Source organism: Melospiza melodia, chromosome Z (genome assembly GCF_035770615.1).
Source record: "Melospiza melodia melodia isolate bMelMel2 chromosome Z, bMelMel2.pri, whole genome shotgun sequence".
Taxonomy (NCBI): domain Eukaryota; kingdom Metazoa; phylum Chordata; class Aves; order Passeriformes; family Passerellidae; genus Melospiza; species Melospiza melodia.
The window spans coordinates 60,848,936-60,872,123 of NC_086226.1; the positions used below are offsets into that span (position 1 = coordinate 60,848,936).

General features: G+C 40.6%; 1 protein-coding gene and 1 long non-coding RNA gene across 2 annotated transcripts in view; one reads left to right on the forward strand and one right to left on the reverse strand.

The window, feature by feature from the left end:
* The first annotated feature begins 166 nt into the window (after positions 1 to 166).
* Positions 167 to 17,566, forward strand: LOC134432506 (uncharacterized). The gene is made up of 3 exons (XR_010031361.1): positions 167 to 373; positions 2,923 to 3,099; positions 17,286 to 17,566. It is a non-coding gene; the product is annotated as an uncharacterized LOC134432506 (long non-coding RNA).
* Positions 17,495 to 23,188, reverse strand: part of SLC27A6 (solute carrier family 27 member 6) — a 40,751-nt gene continuing 35,057 nt past the window's right edge. Inside the window, exon 10 of the mRNA XM_063181326.1 lies at positions 17,495 to 18,572. Within this exon, the coding sequence (XP_063037396.1) occupies positions 18,396 to 18,572 (177 nt within the window). The 3' untranslated portion in view covers positions 17,495 to 18,395. The remainder of the gene's footprint in view (positions 18,573 to 23,188) is intronic.

Sequence of the window (23,188 nt, forward strand, 5' to 3'; positions counted from 1 at the left end):
GAGAGACCGTGTCTCCCGGAGAGGGGCAAGGGGACACCGCGGGTGTGGCGGCCCCGGCGGGGCCCTCGCAGGGTCCGGGGATAGAGCGCGCTGCTGGGTGCCCTGGGCAGGGCGGGCTCGGAGCGCGGGCGGGCACCGGGCCCAGCCACGGCGGGGACGGGCGAGGCCGCGTCCCGTGCAAGCTGGGAAGGAAACCTGTTGGTAGAGCCTGAAACGTGCCCGGTTGCTTTGGAGGGTGATCCAGACCAGATCTGTAGAAAGACTGGTAGTTGAGTTCTCTACGAGGCTTCCTTCGGAATTGCCCTTTTCTGAGCAGCGGGCGGTGCCCGGCCCGCGGCTCCGAGCTTCCAGTTCCATCCACGGATGAGGGGAAGTGAGCAGGATAGAACGCATATTTTTTCCTTCGTAGCTTCATGCTCTCTACCATATTTACTTTTTCTCCAGGGATGACTGGCAGCTGAAATTGTTGCCCCTATTTTTGCCATGATTACCATAGTTTCTGTTATATTAAAGTGTGCTTGGGGGAAAGATCTGAGTGGTGTGATACTCGCATAGAGAGAAAATACTGTGTTAAAAACAAGTGGATGTTTGCATGCACTGTGCCAATGCACCATTAAGGTTAATGCATGTTTGCGTGGCACAGAGTTGATTAGGAGGATGGAGCACTTCTCCTATGAGGAAAGGCAAAGACATCTGGGATTGTTCAGCCCGCAGAAGAGAAGACTTCAGGGTGACCTGCTTGCAGCATGAAGGGAGCCTACAAGAAAGATGGAGAGGGACTTTTTTACAAGGGCATGTTGTAACAGGGCAAAGGGAGTGACTTCAAACTGAAAGAGAGTAGGTTTAGATTAGGTTTGAGGCAGCAATTCTTTACTGTGAGGGAGGTGAGGCCCTGGAACAGGCTGCCCAGAGAAAATGGTGGATGCCCAATCCCTGGAAGTGTTCAGGCCAGGCTGGATGGAGCTCTGAGCAACCCAGTCTAGTGAAACGCAGCCCCCTGTTCAAAGCAGGGGGATTGGAGCTAGGTGATCTTTGAGGTCCCTTCCAGCACAGGACATTCTCTGATTCTATGCAAATTGTTCTCAGGCTTTACTGGTATCAAAAATTTGGAGCTGTCGTGTTACATGACAATATTATGTTTTCAGCAGTTTGTTGGTTTGTTGGGGTATTTCACTGGAAAATACATATGTTGATATGATTTGATTTAAAAATTGCAAGGATAAGTAGTCTTTTGCAGTTATTTACCTACTCACTTGTGTACTCACTGGGCACCGAAGCAGCATGAAGTGATTATTTTATACATTACCCAAGAAACAAATGTGCAATGTCACCTGCACATCATAGGAAAAACATTGAAGTGATACTGTGTTTAGGCAGAAGTTACACATATTGAGGTGTATTAAGTCTAAAATACTCTCTTTTTGCTGTCTCTAACTGCCAGTGAATTCAGTGGTTTCATACAGAATTTCTACCTCCTTTCCACATCTCTATGGTTAAGATATGTTTTGAAAAGAGTGTCCATCTGGGTTTGGTTTAAGCACTTGATTGTATCCTGCATAGGACAATATGTAGCTGGGGAGAAAAATAAGTTTTCACCTCCAAAAATGAGGTGAATACTTGGGAATGTTGGGTGAATTATGTACAACTCTGTTCCACCTGCCAGCTATAAAAAATGTCCAGTAGCTTGGGTTCAGGGCTTATTTTAATTATTTGTCCATGCTTACTGTTCTGCTGGGTTAATTTATTGATACAGACGGTCATTAATGCTATTACAGTAGAGAAATACAGGGTGAACAATTTTATGGCCTACTCATTAGCTGACTTGAATCATTTCCAGTTTTCCAAAAGAAAAGGTGACAAATTGAACACCCAGTGAATTCCGTTTATTTTCTGTGACTTAAACTGGTTCCCATTTCTTAATTTGTACTTTATTTTCATTGAGTGCAGTTCTAAAATTAAATATACTTCTAAAACATAGCATGGGTAGTGGTTTTGTGGATTAATGATGCCTTTTAAATGGATTTCCTTTTTCCATTGTAGCAAGATAGATACATCTGCATTAAAAAAATAAGCCATAGCAGGTTCTTACCTTTCTAAACTGCTGTCTATAATGAATATGTTTGAATAAAAATCAGGTATTATGCAGAACACATAACATATTTTAGTATGTTCACCAGATTCAAGCTCACTTAAATAACCGAAGAAGTTTTGCTAACAGGAGTAAATGTGTGCAGTGACAAGGAATTGTCAAGGCCGTACCCACATTCATCCAAAACCTGGATGATAAGGGACTTTTCTACTGCAGCTGACCATTGCTTCCCCTGATGCCCCTCAGGTCAAGGACCCGGAGCAGGGGCTGATCCTCCCTGCACAGGACGTCTGGAGGCAGAGGAGCACGGCTAACAGGCCCCCTGTACACAATGGCATATGCCATAGCTGCTTTCTTCATCACACAACCCATCTGTCTTTACCAAATGACAGCTAATCTTGGCCCTTGGTCTGTGTCTTATTTCTGCTGGTATCATATTGTACACCCTTGGATCTTTTCACATTTCAAATTCTGTCTCTTACACTGCAATTTCACAGTCAGTCTTGTCGCAGATAGTCTCTCCTCTCCTCTCCTCTCCTCTCCTCTCCTCTCCTCTCCTCTCCTCTCCTCTCCTCTCCTCTCCTCTCCTCTCCTCTCCTCTCCTCTCCTCTCCTCTCCTCTCCTCTCCTCTCCTCTCCTCTCCTCTCCTCTCCTCTCCTCTCCTCTCCTCTCCTCTCCTCTCCTCTCCTCTCCTCTCCTCTCCTCTCCTCTCCTCTCCTCTCCTCTCCTCTCCTCTCCTCTCCTCTCCTCTCCTCTCCTCTCCTCTCCTCTCCTCTCCTCTCCTCTCCTCTCCTCTCCTCTCCTCATCTTTTCTTTTTCGTCTTTCTTTGTAGCTGCCTGTGCTTGGAGAGTATTGTCCCGTAGAGGAAATCACATCTGGTGCAAGCACAGGTCAGACTATGCTATTTTTCCATGCCAGCTTTGGTTATCTTCAGTTGTCAAGGGATCACCCTGAGATCAGAACTTGAGAAGCATCACCAACTGAACTTTCCAAGCATCACCAACTGAATGTAAGTTGGATTCAGTAACCTTTTGTGTGTCTGTTAATCGTACAGCTCATGTGGCACTTGCAGAGGTATCACATCATCACAAATATGAGGCTTAGCACACCTATAATCCAGCATATCATTTTTTGCTTCATAGTAAGAGAAGAGTATGATGCACTGCACAGGAAAAGTGCCCAATGATCTCCATTACATTGGCTTACAACAAACGTGGTACTTTTAACTCAGTTTGAATAACACAAGTGTGTAACAGTATTTGTAATGCATCTCTCTGGCATGTCACATTGCAAGTAATGTGTCATCAGTTCTGGTACACAATTAGGAAAAATATTGCTTTTGCTGTAAATTCAGAGGTAGCCTACATCATGTCATGTGGGCTGTATTTTGATATCTTTTGATATCCTTTCCTGTGTAACAGCACTTGGAACAGGATAGGAGAATGTGACACAAATGGTAACCACGGAATCAGAGTCATAAAATTGTTCATGTCTGAATAGACCTGTATGATCATCAAGTCCAACTGTAATATAGTGCCATAAGGCAGAGCCAAAACATAGACAAGACCCTACTTCTATGTTACTGGTACTAAATATGTGAAAATTCAAGTTCTCATGGAAAAAATATAGTGCTGTCAAAGCACTCTGCTGAGTTTTAACTGTTTTTTATTTCTTTTGCTAAAGAAATTTCATTAAAATGATGGTGCCACAATAGAAGCCTAATTATGAAACTCAGCTGGTTTTTTCTGCAAGAATATAAAGAATTGAAGTTGGGAGCAATTACGCTATTATAAGGCAGCCTTATATAAAGAGCTTACTCTCTGGATAGTTATATGACTGTTTTCAGAGATATGACTGTTTTCAGAGTGATATGTTACAATAAAATTTCTTAGACCTAGTTTCACATATGGTAGCTCCACATTTCTATGAATATAAATAATTACATGTCTTCATTACAAGCATTAAATATGGCATGGTAATTCTATTAAAGCACAGTCTTAATGAGTATGTTTTGCCTTTAAATCACAAAGCACGGCAGACAAAAATTGTCAAAATTTCTCAATTATTTCTTCAAGATTAAGTATTGCAACTATATATTTTCAGGGCACAGAGTAACTTGGAATTACACCAGATGTTGGTCAAAAAATACAGTTAAGTTTACTTTTGAGATTTATTACCAAAAGATTTTCAATATTGTTGATGAAAATGTAAAAACATGCAGACAGAGACCAAATAGATGAGGGCTTTTTTCATCTCCTTCTGCCAAGCTGGCTAATGACAGTGACAGACATCTTAAAATCCATTTTGTGGTCTGAAGGTTGGTAAGTCTGAAAACTTAAAGCATTTCTTTTATGATATAATTGATCTTCATCTCTGGCAGTCACTCTTCCACTCTTAATATGCATTAGCTTTTGGGGGTTATTTTTTTGTTTCTCTTTAATTTTTCCGCTGAATCAATAATGTTTGGTCACATGGGACACCAGTTTCCATAGTGAAGAGCGTTTTGAGTGTTGTCTGTACTGTGCCTGTTGCTTGATCCATAGTTTATTTTTGTGTCTTTAATGACTTGTACATGTTTAGATCAAATAAGCTTTAGTCACAAGCCACTCTTGAAAGAATTTTCTATGCAAGTCCTTCTTTGGGTCCTGTGTTTGTCTCTAGTTCAACATAATTCTTCTAGACCTGTAATCCTGTTAAATACTCAGATGTCGCTTTGTTTTATTGTTGTTGTTGTTTTGTGATTTCTTTTCATTATTATTTTGTTTATAACCTGGAAATGTTCCATTTTGGGGCATTTGTAGAGTTTCCACAATCTCAACAAATCTTTTGCATTGTTACTTGGGAGAATTTGTGTACTATCTGTGGGGCAATATCTTTTCATCTAGTCACATCTTAGCAGTTATGGACCCTTCCAGCTTTTTTAGTTGATTAGACAAAGATCTAGGAAGCTATGAGACACGTTCTCCAAGGAACATGTCAACAGTTTGTCAAACTTTGAAGATTTTCTCCTGCAAATTAGGTGTTTCTTCATGAATGAGTGGCTGCCAGGTCACCTTCCTTTCCAGTTTTGTTGCCACCTCTGCTGTTGTCTTCATGCTTTGGCATCTGGTTTCTGTAGCCAGCTGTCATGGCCCTTGCTTTTTTGAACAATAGCTGTAATAAGTGTATATATATGTATACATGTGTACACATATATCTAATAGTACAAACGCAATGTAGTTTTATAAACGCGTAGCCTTTCCCACACTAGAAGGTATACACTGTGCTCAAGGACATTTGTATAATGGGACACTTCTTCCACAAATGGGAGTAGTTCAATTTATTGAATTGTACTGTCTTGTAAGTGTTGTACATGGAATCAGAAATGCCATTAATTTTCTCAAACTATCACTATTTTAATAATTTAACACCTACTTTGCTTCTAATTGTAAATTGCATGACCTTTTTGTAATAATTCAAGCAGTAGTTTACTGATTAGAGAAAGGAAGTAAATTGATACATTTTAATAATCAGAACATTTGAGCTCTTCTTCAGCTGTCAGAGATGAGTTGAAATCATCCCTGTTGCCACACTCCGAGGACAGAACCAAGTTTGAAATAACTGGCCTTTTCCTTTCTGTTTTTATTTAGTTCTTCAGCTCCTTGAAGACATTAAATTCAGCCAATGGCAGTATTTAAATTAAAAGAAGCCACTAGGAATAGTTGCTAATGGCATTTTTCACAATATACCTCTTTTCATGGGGTGCAAAACCTTCTGAAATGTCTGTTTTGGGATCCTAGAAATAGCTGACTCTGTGTGAAGGGTTTACTCTGTACACATAGGCTGTTCCACCAGGAAAATATTGCTCAGGCACTGGGTATTGGGAGCAAGCCAGTTTGAGGCAATGCTTTGACCATCAAGGACACAATCTGGCAGGAGTCAGAATGGAAAAGCAGAACATTTTAAGAACAGCCCAGTCTCTAGCAATGAGGCAGATCCCAGCTGAAGCAAAGGAAGTCAGGACAGCAGGTCAGGGTTAGAATCACAGAATCACAGAATGGTTTGCGTTGGAATGGACCTTAAAGGCCATCTAGCCCCATACCCTCTGCTTTGGACAGGGACACCTTTCACCAGACCATGTTGCCCCATCCAACTTGGCCTTGTGGGACATCCACAACTTCCTGGGCAACCTGTTCCACTGCCTCACGACCCTCACAGCAAAGAATTTCTCCCTAGTATTGTTGCAGTCTGATCTGGGCCCAGATAGCTTTAGACTGGTGGCAACTATATTGGAAATCCAATTAGGTGACTTTGGGGAGAGAGACACATTTCCAGACTAATGTCTCTGGAACTAAACGCCTCAATAACTGGTAAATAACAAACTAGAAGGTGAACAAGCTACACGGGAACACACTAGAAGAGACTAACTGAAGCTTGGGGTCCAGAGTAAAGCAGGAGTACATTTAGATTAGGGTTTAGGGCGGAGTCAAGGTTGGATCTGAGAGTGAGATCCACTAGGAAAGGATCTGAAAATCATTGCAGGGGTACATTGACCAATTGAGAGTAATGAGGTAATCTAAACATACTCTCAGTATAAAGCTATTCTCCCTTGGTCTGTCACTACATGTCCTTGTAAAAATTTCCTCTCCAGACTTCTTGTAGGCCTCCTTTATGTTCTGGAAGGTTACAGTCAGGTCACTCTGAAGCCTTCTCTTTTCCAGGATGAACAATCACCATTCTCATCCTTTCCTCATAAGAGGAAACCATTCCTCCAGTCACTTTGGTGTCCCTCCTCTGGACTCACTCCAGCAGTTCCATGTCCTCCCTGTGCTGGGAGCCCAGAGCTGGATGCAGGTTCCAGGTGGGCTCTCCCCAGAGCAGAGCAGAGCAGAGGGGCAGAATCCCCTCCCTCCCCTGCTGCCCACGCTGCTCTGGATGCAGCCCAGGACACGTTTGGCTCTCTGGGCTGGGAGTGCCCATGGCTGGGTCATGTCCAGCCTCTCATTCACAACTCCCTCATGTCCTTCTCCCCAGGGCTGCTTTTGATCTGTTTATCCCCCAGCCTGTGCTGATACCAGGAGTTACTGTAAGGTAACTCCTTACAGGAGGTGCAACACTTTGCACTTGGTCTTGTTAAAAATCATGAGATTCCCATGGGCAATGGGAATTCTGTCTTGCCCAGCTCCCTCTGGATGACATTCCATCCTTCCGGTGTCTTAGCTGCATCACTCCGCTTGGTGTCATCTGCCAATTTGCTTAGGGTGCACCAGATCCTTTTGTCTGTGTCATTAATGATACATAAAGCACTTATCCCTGTACAGACCCCTGAGGGACTTGTCACCGGTGTCTGTCAGGACTCTTTGCTGTTGACCACCACCCTCTGGATGTGATTGTCCAACTAATTACTTATCCATTGAACAGTCCACCAGTCAAATCCGTCTCTCTGCAATTTAGAGATAGGGAAGTGGTGAGAGACCATGTCTAAGTCTTTACAGAAGTTCAGATAAATGACATCTCAACTCTTCCCTTGTCCACTAACACGGTCACTCCATCCTTCAAGGCTACTGGTTTGGTCAGGAAGGACTTGCCTTGGTGAAGCTGTGCTGGCTGTCTTGAATCATCTCCCTGTTCTCCATGTGCCAGAACACAGCTTCTCAGAGAATCTGCTCCATGATTTTCCCAGGCATGGAGGTGAGGCTGAGAGGTCCCTGGTTGCCAGGGTTTTCCTTTCTACCCTTTTAAAACATGAGTACAATGTTGTCCCTTTTCCAGTCACTGGGGACTTCCCCTGAGTGCCAGGAACTTGAAAAAGCCATGGAGAGTGGCTTGCCAACACAGGACTCTGTGATGCACTTCATTGGGTCCCACAGACATATGTGGGACATACTTTCAGATTCCTCAGGGGGTCATGAACCAGATCTTTACTTACTGTGGGAGGAACTTTGCTCATCCAGTCCCCATCCTGCTGTCCATCCACTCAAGAGATGTGAAAATAGAGGTTGCCATTGAAAATGGAGGCAAAAAATTGTTGAGTACCTCATCCTTCCCCTCATCCATTGTTATCAGTTTGTTTATCAGGGGATTTGAAGGTTCCTTGACTTTCTTTTTCTGATTAATATACCTGTTGAAGCCCCTCCTAATATTTTTTGTATTCCTTGTTAGGTTCAGTTCCAGTTTTGCCTTGGTCTTCCTCACCTTCCTAACCCAATCCTACACAACCAAACTTCATGCCTATACTTTTCCCAGGTTACCTGTCCTTGTTTCTACAGCCTATGCATTTGCTTCTTTCCCTTTATTTTGACCAGCTTCCCATGTTCAGGCAGGTGTTCAGCTGTTTCCAAGAGAGCATAGCCCCATTATACGTGATAGTTACTTGGGAAGGCAAATGCATCACCCCAAACCTTCACATCCTCCTTCCACCCCCCACTTTACTTACTGAGCATGATGTTGTGTGATGCGTATACGTGGGATATGATATGAAATACCCCTTTGGGTCAGTTGGGGTCACCTGTCCTGGCTGTGTCTCCTCACAGCCTCCCATGCACCCCCAAATTCCTTGCCATCGTGGCAGTATGGAAAGCAAAAGAAGCCTTGGCTCTGTGTAAGCCCTGCCCAACAATAACCGAAACATCTCTACATTGTCTACCCTGTGCTCAGCACAAATCAAAAACACAGCCCCATACTTACACTGTGAGGACAATAAATTATATCCCAGCCAAAATTAGCACAATTACTTAAAGCTAAACTCTGTAATGTGAATTTTTATCTAACAGAATTCTTGCCCTCTGCTCCTTTCTTGGAGTGAATAGCTACCCAAATCAACAAGGTGCTTCTATCACATTGTGCCTTTGCATTTTCATTTGGCATGCTTGTCTCTTTGGCAGGCTTTGACCTACATTGGAAAGTGTATTTCCACTCATATGAGGTATATCAGCCAATTGTAAGACAGAGGAAACTGTCAGAGATTTTTACGGAAAAAAGAAATATTTTCTGTCTGTTCTTTTAGTGTCGGCATTTATCTCCATTTTATCTATTTTTAAATCTGTCACTCCAGTCCTCCGTTTCCCAGTTCTAAATATTTTATCTTGAGGAGGATGTAATTTACTAACTCAAGAGCTCTTTGAAAAGCTTTCCAACTTGATTACTGTCATTGGGAACATCTGCCTAACAAACTTCTGCATTAGCAGAATGTGGTTTTCGTTTCTCAGGAGATTCATAGGTTTAATTCCAGGACTCCTTAATCTGTGAGTGATTTTGCATTAAAAAAAAAATTATTCTTTGCCTCCTGTTTCATTAAAAGTTACTTTTTTTAAAAAATGGAATAACAGAACATAGGAGAAAGAAGAGGTCCAGAGCACAGATATTTTTAGCTAGCATCTATTGTAAGTATCTCTGAGAGATCAGGATGAATAGCCTCATCATCACTCCAGGTCTGCTGCCACCTGCACAATTAATTGATCATATTCATATGAGCAAATCTGCCTGACAGATGACCCATTTTGCAAACACATACATAAATGTGCATGAGACCTTTATTTGTTGCAACACTGTTTTTGGAGTCAGGCTTTATTGCTGTAGCACCCAAATAAAAGCTGAAGCAAGAATTTTTCTTTGAAAAGTGCTTTTTGTCCTTCTTAAAGCTCTTAGTCTTTGCAGAAATTTCTACCACTGGGAACAGGGTTTCTGTGACTCTTTATTCAATGACAGGCTCTAAAATTAGTATTTGTTGAAAGTTAAGACTAAAAAGCTCATTAATTTGGACAGGGTCTTATTAACAAAGAATGATGCAATGGAATATGCAGGGGTAATATTATTTCCTCTGTGTGTTTCAGTGGGTTCCACTGAATGGCATCCTCACTGTTACTTAGAGTTTCAATAGCTGAAATCCTTTCCATTTTTTCTTAATAATCTTTGGGGGTCTGTGTCAAAATGGAATGACTATGTGGATGGTTTGGGGTTCAGAAAATAAAAAGAAAGCAGAACTCTACTGTTATATGCTGTGGCTTTGAGCTGTCTGTGTTGCTTGGTGTAATGTGAGAATTTGCAGTAACAACCTCTGCAATGACCACCAGATATGTGAATCAGCAGTTATAACCCAAATCCTATTTGTTTGAAAAACTTGTACTAAGGTTTCTAAAACCTGCAGTTTTGGAAACAACTGTGTTTTCAAGTAACTGCTTCTTAGTGACTCTAATCTTAATATCACAGCAAATACCTAATTGTCTTGCAGATTGAGAAAATATGTGTAGAACTATTTTTACTTAGCAAAATAAGTCATACATTTTTGTTTTAATATATTATTGAATGCAACAGGTCTTTTACTAAATGCAACAATGCTATCTAGTGTATTGCTTCAGTTGATTTCACTGTGCAGTTTTAATGTACTACTGCTCCTATACTTCAAAAATTTATTTTTTTAAACAGAGACTGGATGGTGGTGACAAAAAGCAAGCTACTGTGATTTATGGGTTGCAGAAAAAGATGATTTCCACTTAAATTCTGAATATGCCTGACTATACAGGTTCTGAACGTGACTGTGGAAATTGCCAGGAAAACATGTACAGTGCAGCTACCATGAGGGTAATTGTTATCCACTGGCTGTGTAAATAAAAAGCTATTAGTAATTCTCTGACTGTCCTCAATCAGTCCTGGAAACTGTTTTATAGGATGTATTTTTCTGACTCTATTTTTTATGTACAAAAGCAAGGCAGAGATTATCTTAACTAGGCCAAAAGTTGTCTGGGAGGACCTTTTACTGAACATCACATAGTGAGGTTCAAGAAAAATACAGACTATAGGATCAACATTTTAGTTAGGTAGTGTTTAATATTATGAACTATATGAACAAAGTGAATTATCTCAAAAATATTTCACAAAAATATGGTTTCTGTATTCATCATTTCTCTAAAGAAATGTAGTTTTTCATATAGCAAAAGAGGAGGGTCTTTAAAAATAGTCTGTACCTCTAGAAAAAACATACTACCTCAAAGTAGTTCTGAATATACCTGAAAAATGGCACAGGAACTACTCGTCGTAGCAGAGACCTGCCAAAACCGGACTGAGACAATGGTGAATCGTGCTTCTTACTGTTTTGATCTGCAAATTTCCCGACAAAACCTCTTTGTTAATGGCAGATTAGAGGCATTCAGGTAGATGTAAGCTTCTCTTCACGAAAATTGGATTTTTGTGACTAGCAAAATGGAAATGGAGTTATATTTTTTTATGCTCCAAAAGAGTTTCTCCTAATCCTGTGACAGAATACAGCTTTGTTACTGCAGAGATATATAACTGATTGCAGGGTTTTCACATGTTATCAATAAATAATTTTCTCTCTTTAATGTATGATTCCAATTAAATGCTTGGATAGAAGTAGAGCAGAATGTATATGGCTGCATTTTTCATGGCAATCTGTAGAATTTTTTTGCATTTGCAAAAAAAATTGGTTTTGTGTAATTCTAGGTGAGAGCTCAATTATCTCTGTGCTCCTAGAAGATGAGAATTAGACACCTACATGCTGACAGGAGATGGATTTAAGATATAATCTTCTTCTCACTGTTCTCTACTAGTCAATTTAGGCATTTTTTTAAACTGACTTCTGTGGATCTTATTTGCAAGCATATAACTTTTTTAAGGCTCTGTTATGGTGTCCTGTGAATTTCACTTGACATTTGAGCTCTTAAGCTAGGCACTGAAACAATGCCTGCAGCAACTCCATTTCCTTCAGCTACTCAGCTGTGAAATGAGCAACTCTGCTCCTGACGCATGGTAGCTGCCAATGAAGCAGGAACTTAGATTCTCTTGTTTAGTATCACAGAATCACTGAATGGTTTCCATTGGGAGGAACCTTAAACACCATCTTGTTCAAGCCCCTGCCATGGGCAGGAGCATCTTTCCCTAGACCAGGCTGCCTCAGAGCTTCATCCAACCTGGCTGTAAACACTTCCAGGCACGGGGCACCAAAAGTTTCTCTGGGCAATCTGCTTCAGTGTCTCATCACCCTCACAGTAAAAATTTCTTCCTAATATCCAATTTAAATCTATGCTCCGCCAGTTTAAAGCCATTCTCCCCTGTCCTACCACACCCTGCCCTTGTAAAAAGTCCCTGTCCACACTCTCTTGTAGCCTCATTCAGCTAGGCTGGAAGGCTTCTGTAACATCTTCCCAGGGGCTGTTCTCCTGACTGAAATATAACTAACTAACTAACTAACTAACTAACTAACTAACTAACTAACTATAGTGGAAGAGCTCTGAGTATTAGGACTTCAAAATGTACCATACCTTTGGAATTTTAATCCAGACTTTTCCAATGATACTCTCTTAGTCTCTTTGTATGCAATATTTTCATTTAGATTATTACAGAAATAAGGATCTACTCACAAATCTGGAGTACAGCCCACATTTTCATAGCTAGGGTTTTGTTTCTTGCTTAAAAAAAAAAAAAAAAAAAAAAAAAAAAAAAAAAAAAAAAAAATTCTCAGGCCCTAATCCCACTTTCTTATGAAAATTTACATAGCCAGAGAAAATTACATGTCTCTACAAGAAGATTGTAAGGCATTTGAAACCTAATTTTTTCTCCCTGTATCTCACTCACCTGATTGGTTTAATCCAGTCCAAATCCCTAAATCACAGTGTCTCATTTGGGATATACAGTGTTTACCGCCAATTTGGGATTTTTTAAAAACCCTTATTTTTAAAAACTCAGGAAAAATTTTCCAAAGTTTGCGCCATGAAATGCAGCTGATCGAGATATTGAAGAGATGTCTTTTTTAGCCACACACATGGTATTAATTTAATTCCACAACAGAATTGTACTCTAGAAGTATTGAATTTGATTGTAATGTTAGTGAAGTGAAAGGCCAAATACATGCTGGCTTTAGAAGCTGACAAATAAATAAATGCCTTTTAATTTTGACATTTGAATGAATGACATCATTAGCTCCTTATCCACCTATTAAGGCTGATAGCTGCTGGTTTTCCTGGATAACAAAAGTTAAATATCAGATGACAGTTTTGATGTTCATGTCCATTTTTCTGTCTGTGAATTTTCTTAACTTATTGAAAATTCTTATCATTGAAATGTACCTAGAGCAAGATCTGAGGTAGCATTCTAGTCCCACATACCTTTAGGACAAGAAGCTGTCAGAGTGAGCTAATGCTCAGGCATGCCTCCCCAGAGATCCATCTTTGTGCTTCTCCATACCAAAAAATTGAATCCTTATACATGAGGAGTACAGTCTGGCACAAATTAATCTGTCTTCACAGTTTCTTATTTCTTCTTAAGACTACTATAGCACAGGTATTTCTGCCTGAACTGCAAAAGCGATGAAAAAAACATGCTTGGCCAAAAAAAAAAAAGTTAAATAAAAGGAGTACTGTTGATCAAGTTTATTACTAATAAAGTGCAGCCCACCCAGAAGAGAAAACTAAATAGCATTTAGTAGAAGACACATGTACTTGGAAAAGTACTGTAAGCTGCCTAGTAGAAATTACTTTGGAAAAAAAAAAGTTTGGAAATTATTGGATAGCTAGGCAAGTGTTTTAGTATCTCATAGTTAGCTAGATTTTAAAATTACTGTGATTATATCCTGTGTTTGGAGAAAAAATCAAGTCATTTCCCAGATTTTCAAAGGTTGCTGCCTAGTAAAGCCTGCGCATTTAGTTTCTACACTTTCAAAGACACCAAGAACATAATAAGTCAAATGTTGTTTTAAATCCCCCTGAGTAACATTTCACATAAACAGTATAAAACTGTGCTGAGATTACTAAAGTAAGTATGTGTTGTTGATTCATCAGAATTCTGATGTGACATGACTAGTTTCAGCATCAGTGACTTCCTCACTTACTATTACCAATTAAAAAAAATTAGGAATGCAAGTGTATTTTGTTATTAGCAAAGAGAAAAGAATAATCAAGAAAGGCAGAATAAATAGAAAAATGAATGGAAATTGTAGTAATCACTATAATACATTTTTTCTTGAATCACAGAATCGTTACTCTCAAAATCATCAGTTAGTTTTTCTGTCATCTACCATCCCATTGGGACACCTATTACTACATATTTTGACCACATATAGTTAACAATGATGCATGAAAGTCTGGCAAAAAGAGATTAATAATGAATTCTGTCAGGCAAATAACTATATACTGAAATAAGTTGCGTGGGTTTGGATCAAATCCACAAGTTTACAAAGTATTTTAAAACCAAATATATGCCCTTCCATAGCATAATCACCATAAGAGACTGACATTTCTGTTTATCTGCACTTAGCAGTTTGCACTGAATGAGCAGGACTCTTTTCATATTAGAATTCCCATCAAGGCATTCACTCCCTTCTTGCAAGATATATTTCAAATAATGAAATACTCTTTACTCTGTTTGCTATAATATGGATTTAGGGGCTTGGGGTTTTATTTGGTTGGTTGGTTGATTTGTTGGTTTTTAAATGAATGGAGATACTTAGTTGAGTTCTCAGCGCAGAACCACCACAAAAAGCATCTTACCAGACTTGGACTGTCCTATACTTGTAAGAAACATTATTTTTGTCAGCATAGCAGTATCAGTTACATGAATAAAAGGAGACACAATAACAAGGGGGTTTCTGCCAGTCTAAGTCCCCTTTTTATTTAAAAATATGTGTGTGTGGTCCAGGTGACATAACGAAAATCTCTCACTTGTCATGCAAGACTATGGAATATCAGGAAGTATGGAAACCTCATGGTGCCAGAATGGCTCCAAATGGGAATAGGTCAGTGTACCTCCTACTGCAAGGCAGCAACAAGGACTGTTTTGTTGTATTGCAAAATGATTTCCTCACCATTTGATTTGATCTGTGCTTACTGCAGTCTTTGGAGAAACTCATTGAAGTCTACTTTGGTAAAAGATTCTCAGACTTGTGGACTTTTTCACTCTGCTAATGACCCAGTTTATTTAAAATTAGCACAGCAGCAATCATATAATATCTTTGTCAGAGGGTATAATATGTAAGGTATTAATTCCTGAGTATCAGGACACAATCAGATAATCTTCTGATGTAACCTTTATGGCCACATGATGTGTGGCAGTTCATGTTTATTTGCAATTATTTGCAATTAATTGCCAAATTATGTGTGGCAGTTTGTGTTTATTTCATTAACTTATTGTTAAATGGTTCATTCTGTTATCCCCCCCACATTTTCCCCCAAGTTGTCAGGGGAAAGCTGACAACTCCATCAAAGCTGTCCCTCAGGCTAATCCCCTCCCTTTGTTCTAGTCCTTTCCTTGCCTATCAAGGCAACCCTGCCTCTCCTTCCCTGTCTATCAAGGCAGCCCTGCCCCTTTTTCTTGGATGTTCCCTGCCACTCACCACCTGGGCCAGTCCTTGATTGAAACACCTGCTTGGAAATCCCCTTATCTATTTTTAATATATGAGGTTAGTAGTGCAACTCCCCATCTATACCCCAGCCACCCCTCATCTGCTCCTTTAACACCTACTACATGAAATTAATTTTCCCAGACAAATACTGAGACATCATTTTGCAGCAACGCTCATACCTCAGCCAGTCCAAATGTTGATTTGTGTAAAGGTAGGAAATTAACAGGTTAGTCACTATATTTTCTCATTCTGAAAGGAAGACCCTTTGTGGTGTCTGACATGAGCATCATCATTATTCAGCCTAGCTGCATGCTGGTTCAAGAACTTAGGTATTCATGAGGAATGTGACATTTTGCTGAAACATGCTTCAGTGCATCTGCTGGCACCCAACTTACTGGCTAAAAGAAGGAAAACTACTGGACTGAGAGTAATAGACTGCTTTCCCCTTAGGAAATACAGGGCCTATGTATTATTTTCTTGATGTCATGGACATCCTATTTCTTGGGGTAGTGCATGGGACAGTACTATTTTACTCACCTTTGAAAACAGGCAGATTGCCCAGGCTATCTTAGTTACACTATGGAAAATACAGAAATCTGTATTTCACTAGTGCTCACAGCTGGGAAACAAACACTTTATGCTCCCAAGGCAGCTGTCTTAGAAGAGTCCCACTGCTGCTGAAAATGTACCCAAGAGTTTGGAAACACCAGTTGGCTGATCCTGTAGTGGATGGAGCATGGAAGTTGGCACACAGACACTGCTCTTCCTCTGATGTTTTCTCTGACCCAACCGCTGTTCACAGAAACAATGTGCTTCATCTTAGATACACTACAAAAGAAGCGACCAAGTGCTGACACTCATGAACAAACCTTTGGGTTTTGTTTCTCCTTTTATATTTTTAATGGAAAATTGTTTTCTTCTTTTTTCATTTCTTTTTTCCCCTCTCATTTCTTGCATTTGTAGCATTTAAGTGGTTGAACCTTTTCATTAGTCATATATAGGATCATATATTATAACGCTAAATAAATTTTAGAAATGCTAAATATGTTACCAAAGCTAAGCAATTGATCTCACTAAATTCTTTAGTATTCTATAAGATTAAGCATGATACTTGGATGTCAGGGTACCGTATTAAAAAAAAAAAAAAAAAAAAAAAACAGCAAATAATTATTTTTCATAGAAAGGAGAAATTGTTGTAATAAAAGGGGTCCTGAAGTATATTCAGGAGTAATTCAGTGTAAGAGTTAAAGTAGTTTTGATTTCAGCAACCACTCCTTTGCTCAAAATTTCAGCCTAACATGCAAAGTTGAGTTTAACTTTATAATAAAATACCTCATTCTTAAATTTCCAGTTCTTGACTAGGTAGAGGCACTTCCATCTGTGTCAGTAAGTGTCAAACATCCCCTGCCCCAGCTTTCAGCTACATACAGCAATTTGGGCACTGCTTAAAGAAACAGAAAAAATGGGAGTGCTCCGGAAATGCTAGATCACAGTGACCCCCTTCCATCTTTAGGGAAGTGCTCTTCATTCCCCAGTGTGAAATTTACATTAAATCTACCATCAGGCCTGATGTTGGTGTATGTATTTGTTAGCTCTCACTGGTTTGTAAATTCCAAAATTGTAACCTTCTTTATTTGTACTGGCAGTCCCATAAGGAATATTGTGTTCAAAAAATAAGTAAGTTATGATCCTTATATATTTTTCACTGCATCCTTGGTTTGGGTTTTAAAGAAAATCAATTAAAGTAATAATCAAAGTTCAAAAATTGACACCAGTTCTAATGCCTTGTTAGATGGAAAAGGTAGAAAGACACAAGAAGATTATTTTTAAAGTGTCTTACATCCCACTCTTTCATGAGAACCTAGGTTCATACCACTGTTATGATGGAAGAGAGACTTACGATGGCCCGTGTTGGAGAGAGTCACCCTTGCAGTATTCTCTGATACTGCTTCTGGCTGAACAAAGTGGGCATCACGCTGCGTTAGAAGAAGGCATTGTGCAAACAAAGTATCAAAAGAAGCTGGAAAACAGACTTTGTGCAATCAGACTTAAATCAAACTGAGACGGAATGGTATTTGGTTTAAATAATCTTATACTTTATTTTAAAACTTATAAAAACCAATTATTAGAACATAAAATCTAGTGTTTTAAAAATTCAGCTATATTCTATATTCATAAAATAATGATCTCTAGCAGTCATTACTAAGAGTATGGAAGCTATTAGGTACTCAATATAATGACATAAAGTGCTGCAATAATTCTTTTTATGCTATATAAATGATTTTCCCCATTAAGCATGCAGATTTTCTCTGCCTATTGTTGATCTGCTGCTACACATTTCACAGTAGTGCTCTGTCTTCAGAATTTGAATCTCCAAACAGGCAGTTTAACAAATGAAAGAGCACAGATTATGACAGAAAAAAAAATTCAACAGTGATGTTAGTATTTGGGTTTGTTTGGAGGACTTTCTTCTGCTTTAGCTTTATCAGAAAAGTCCTCTGCAGAAAATATTTTTTCCTCCAACCAGTGTCAAGCTTTTACTTCTTACAATACATATTCAGAAGTATGTAACTACAGGAAAAAAAAATGTTAGTGGCATATATTTTCCCTTTAGACACAACATGTGACACAATATATGTTGATTCTTTTTCTACCATGTGTCATACCATGTATCGTTTATGTTCATTTAGTACTAAGAAAAAGTACCAGATTCAGCATTTATATTCCAAAGTAATATAAAATAGATTTCAATTAGGTTTTACAGGTTATTTGCTTAGAAATTTGTCTCAAGAGATAAAAAGTGATTAGTAAAAAATAATAATCAAGTAAGTAAAGACATATCTGAATGTAAATATCAAATATAAAAAACATTATTCTGGATAACTATGTAAAAGTACTGGTAATTAATTACATTGTTTTCTCATACAATAGCTTGTACAGACTGTCCCTTAATAGCCCATTAAATGGTCAATTAATTAAAGCTTCATTTTCCCAGACAAGATCATCTCATGTAATTCTTTGGTTAACAAGACATATGCTTTCTTAGAATTGTCTAAAAAATAAAGGGGATCAGTAATTGTAGATGGATTAAAACCTTCATCCACAAGTTGAAATTTTTGTTGTTTGAATGTTCCTGTCATTTCCATTTTTTCCTGCAGTAGAGAGAAAGATACATTATTCAAAACAAGCTACTTTTCTTTTTCTCGCATTCACATTTGTTTTTCAAAGTCTTACTTGATGTAAGTCCATTTATTCTCATTGTGCTGAAAAACTGTGTGCTGCTGCAGACCCACACCAGACACCCAGCTGACAAAAGCTAGAGCCCTTTTCTTTGTGCATCCCTGTGCATGTCTCTTTAGTGTCACATGTGGTGTCTGCCCAAGACAATCGATCTTCTTTACTGGGCACATCATAAAAGGAAACTACACACCATGAAACTTCTGAGAGTAAAACTTGTTATTACCAAGAATTCCTTTATGATAAAACTCAGGAAATTTGCTGTATCTATGACTATTGTCACCTCACAAAAGGGCTTGAAAGAATCATGTACTAATTCAGCCATATTAATATTCAGGTCCAAAGGAAGATGGATCTTGACCATGCATTTTGTTTTCAGACAGCTCCAGTGCTATGGTGTCCCTTGGGAAAGTGGTGTGAGGCATCTGTAATGTCTATTCTAACTACCTCTACTCAGCCCAACTTTATGATCTCTCTCCATCATCTTCTCTTCTGTCTTAATATTTTTTAATGTATGCAAACAATCTCTGAAGAAAAAAATTTAAGTATTAAAAAAAAAAAGTCAAAGAGCCCTTTTATCTACTCCAGGCATACCTACAGATTTTATCTACCTGCTCTGGTTGGTCTAGGACATGTTCTGACATCTTCTAAAGTATGATTATATGTCAGATCGAGCTTCACAGAAACACAGAAAGTTGGAAGAGACCTTCAAGATCGTTGAGTCCAAGCCGTTCTCTGACACTTCAACAAAACCAACGCACTGAGTGCCACATCCAATCTTTTTTTAAACACATCCAGGGATGATGACTCCACCACCTCCCTGGGCAGACCATTCCAGTAATTCATCACTCTTTCCATGAAAAACTTCTTCCTAATAGCCAACCTATATTTCCCTTGGTGTAGCTTGAGACTGTGCCCTCTTGTTCTGTCAGCTGCTGTCTGGAGAAAGAGACCAACCCCCACCTGACCACAGGCACCTTTCAGGGAGTTGTAGAGAGTGGTAAGGTCACCCCTGAGTCTCCTTTTCTCCAGGCTGAACACCCCCAGCTCCCTCAGCCATTCCTCACAGGGTTTGTGTTCCCAGCCCCTCACCAGCCTCGTTGCCTCCTCTGGACGTGCTCAAGTGTCTCAAGGTCCTTCCCAAACTGAGGGCCCAGAGCTGGACACAGCACTCCAGGTGTGGCCTCACCAGAGCCAGTACAGGGGCAGAATGACCTCCCTCCCCTGCTGGCCACACTATTCCTGACACAGGCCAGGAGCCATTGGCCTTCTTGGCACCAGGGCACACTGCTGGCTCATGTCCAGCCGGCTGTCGACCAGCACCCCCAGGTCCCTTTCTGCCTGGGCCCTGTCCAGCCACACTGTCCCCAGCCTGTAATGCTGCAGGGGCCTATAACGTGATTGTGGCCAAAATGCAGGACTTGGCACTTGCAGTTATTAAACTTCATCCTGTTAGACTCTGCCCATCCATCCAACTGTTCCAGGTCTCTCTGCAGAGCCCTCCGTCCCTCTAACAGATCAACACATGCTCCCAGCTTAGTGTCATCTGCAAATTTGCTAATGAAAGACTCAACACCCTCATGCATGTAAGTCTGTAAAAATGAACAGAACTGACCCCAGCACAGACCCCTGAGGGACACCCCTGGTGACTGGCCCCAGCTGGATGCAGCACCATTCCCCAGAACTCTCTGGGCCCAGCCATGCAGCCAGTTCCCAATCCAGCAAGGAGTGCTCCTGTCCAAGCCCTGGGCTGCCAGCTGTCCCAGGAGTGTGCTGTGGGACACAGTGTCAAAGGCCTTGCTGAAGTTCAAACAGACAACATCCACAGCCTTTCCTGCATCCACCAGGCAGGTCACCTGGTCATAAAAGGAGACCAGGCTGGTCAAACATGACCCCTCCATGTGCCTGGGTCTGATATCCTGGCCATCCTGTAGATGCTGCATGATGACACTCAGTATAAACTGTTCCATTACCTTGCCAGGTACTGAGGTCAGGCTAACTGGCCTATAATTACCAGGATCCTCCTTCCCACCCTTTTTTGTGATTGGGCGTCACACTGGCCAGCTTCCAGCCATCTGGAACCTCCCCAGTGAGCCAGGACTGATGGTAAATGATGGAGAGCGGCTTTGCAAACTCATCTGCCAGCTCCCTCCTCACCCTGGGATGGCCCATTTGGGCCCATAGATTTATGAACATCCAAGCATCTCAGAAGTTCTCTGACTGCCTCCTCCTGGATAATGGGGGGACCATTCTGCTCCCTGACACCATCTGCCAACCCAGGAGGACAGTTGTCCTGAGGACAAGCCATCTCCCCACTAAAGATTGAGGCAAAGAGAGTGTTAAGGACTTCCACCTTCTCCTCATCTGCAGTTACTAAGTTCCCTCCCTCGTGCAGTAAAGAACAAAGGTTGCTCTTACCCTTCCTTTTACCATTAATATGTTTGTAAAAACACTTTTTATTATCCATTACAGAAGTCGCCATTTTAAGTTCAAACTGAGCTTTGGCCTCCCTAATTTTTTTCCTACATGCTCTAGCAACCCCCTAAAATACTTCCTGAGACACCTGACCTTCCTTCCAAAGATGATACATCCTCCTTTTATTCCTAAATTCCTTCCAAAGCTCCTTGCTCATCTAAGCTGGACGTTTACCTTGTCAGCTTACCTTTCAGCACACAGGGACAGTCTGCTCCTGTGCCCTCAGGATCTCTGAAGCACACCCACCTTTCCTGAACTCCTTTGTTTTTAAGAGCTGTTTCCCAAGGAATTCTCTGAATAAGTCTCCTAAGTAGGCCAAAGTCTGCCTTCTGGAAGTCCAATGTAAGAGTCTTATTGGTGTTCCTCCTCATTTCACCAAATATCAAGAACTCTCTAATTTCATGATCACTCTGCCACAAGCGACCTCCAACCACCACATACATCTCCCACCAGCCCATCTCTGTTTGCAAACAGCAGGTCTAACATAGTCCCTTCCCTGGTGGGCCCACCGACCAGCTGCAACAAAAAGTTGTCCTCCATACACTCCAAAAATTTCCCGGACTGCCTCTTTTCTACTGTATGAAGTTTCCAGCAGATGTCTGGTAGGTTGAAGTCACCCACAAGAACAAGGGCTGGTGATCCTGAAACAGTATCTAGCTGCTAATAGAAGAAGTTCTCCACCTCTTCTTCCTGGTTGGGTGGAGAATAACAGACTCCCATTATGGTGTCAGCCTTGTTGGCCTTCCCCTTAATTCTTACCCATAGGCATTCAACTCCATAAGTTTCAATACCTATAGTGTCAAAAGCCTCCCTAATAGAAAGGGTCACCCTTCCACCTCTTCTCTCTTTCTTGCCCCTCCTGAAGAACTTGTAGCCATCTAGTGCAGTGCTCCAGCTATGTGAGTATCCCACCACATTTCTGTGATGGCAACTACATCATAGCTCTGCAGTTGCACCATGGCCTCCAGCTGTTTGTTGCCCATGCTGCACGCATTGGTATACACACACCTCAGGTGGGCTGCTGATTTCTCTCCTAACACAGTCTTACCACCCTAGATCCTGCTTCCAGACAGCCCAGATGCATCCCCTTCCCCCTTCGGACCTAGTTTAAAGCCCTCTCACCAAGGTCTGCCAGTTCACAAGCAAAAAACCCTCTGCCCTTAACAGAGAGATTATTTCCATCTGGTTCCAGTAAAGCAGGAGCTGTAAAAATTGCCCCAAGATCAAAGAATCCTAAATTTTGCCAATGACACCAACCCTTGAGCCACTTGTTAATGATGTGAGTTCTCCTATTTCTTTCATACCTGTGCCCCTGTCCTATTGACCACTTGACCCAGTGCCCTAAAGTCCCTTCTAATCACCTTGACACTCCCCTTTTCAATCTCATCACTGCCAGACTGATGATCAGCAGTGGTAGCAATCAGGGGGCTCAATCAGCCCAGGAATATCATCTCAATGATATTTTGTACCCGGGCCCCAGGGAGGCAGCAGACCTCCTTGTGGGATGGGTCCGACCAACAAATGGGGCCCTCAGTTCCCTTCAGAAGGGAATCACCTATTACCATTACCCTTCTTTTCTTCTTGATGTTAGAGGCAGTGATCCATCTTACAAAAGAGTCATAATTGGGAGGCTCACTGGGCAGACAATTTTCTTCTAAATCATCTGGCTGGCTCTCTAGATGAAGGGCCTCATACCTATTCTATAGCTTAATATGTTTTTATTTTTTTTCCCTGTACCTTCTTTCTTTCTTGGTTAATGACAGCTGTACCAACAGCAATGCATCTGTAAAGGAGGCATTTAAATCTTAATTTAAATTCAAATTCCAGATACTTGATATCAATGCAATACCCAAGATTCAGATTCCTTCCATCCAGTGTGAAGGTTTTTCTGTACAACTATACAGGAGTGAATCTAGACTAGGTTCTCATAATTCATAAACTCACTACTGCAACATTCTCAAGTCTAATCTTGCTTTCTCACATCAGAAAGCTGCTGCAAGATATCTTCCTGGACTTATGAGATAGATACATACATACACACATATTTCACTTCCAA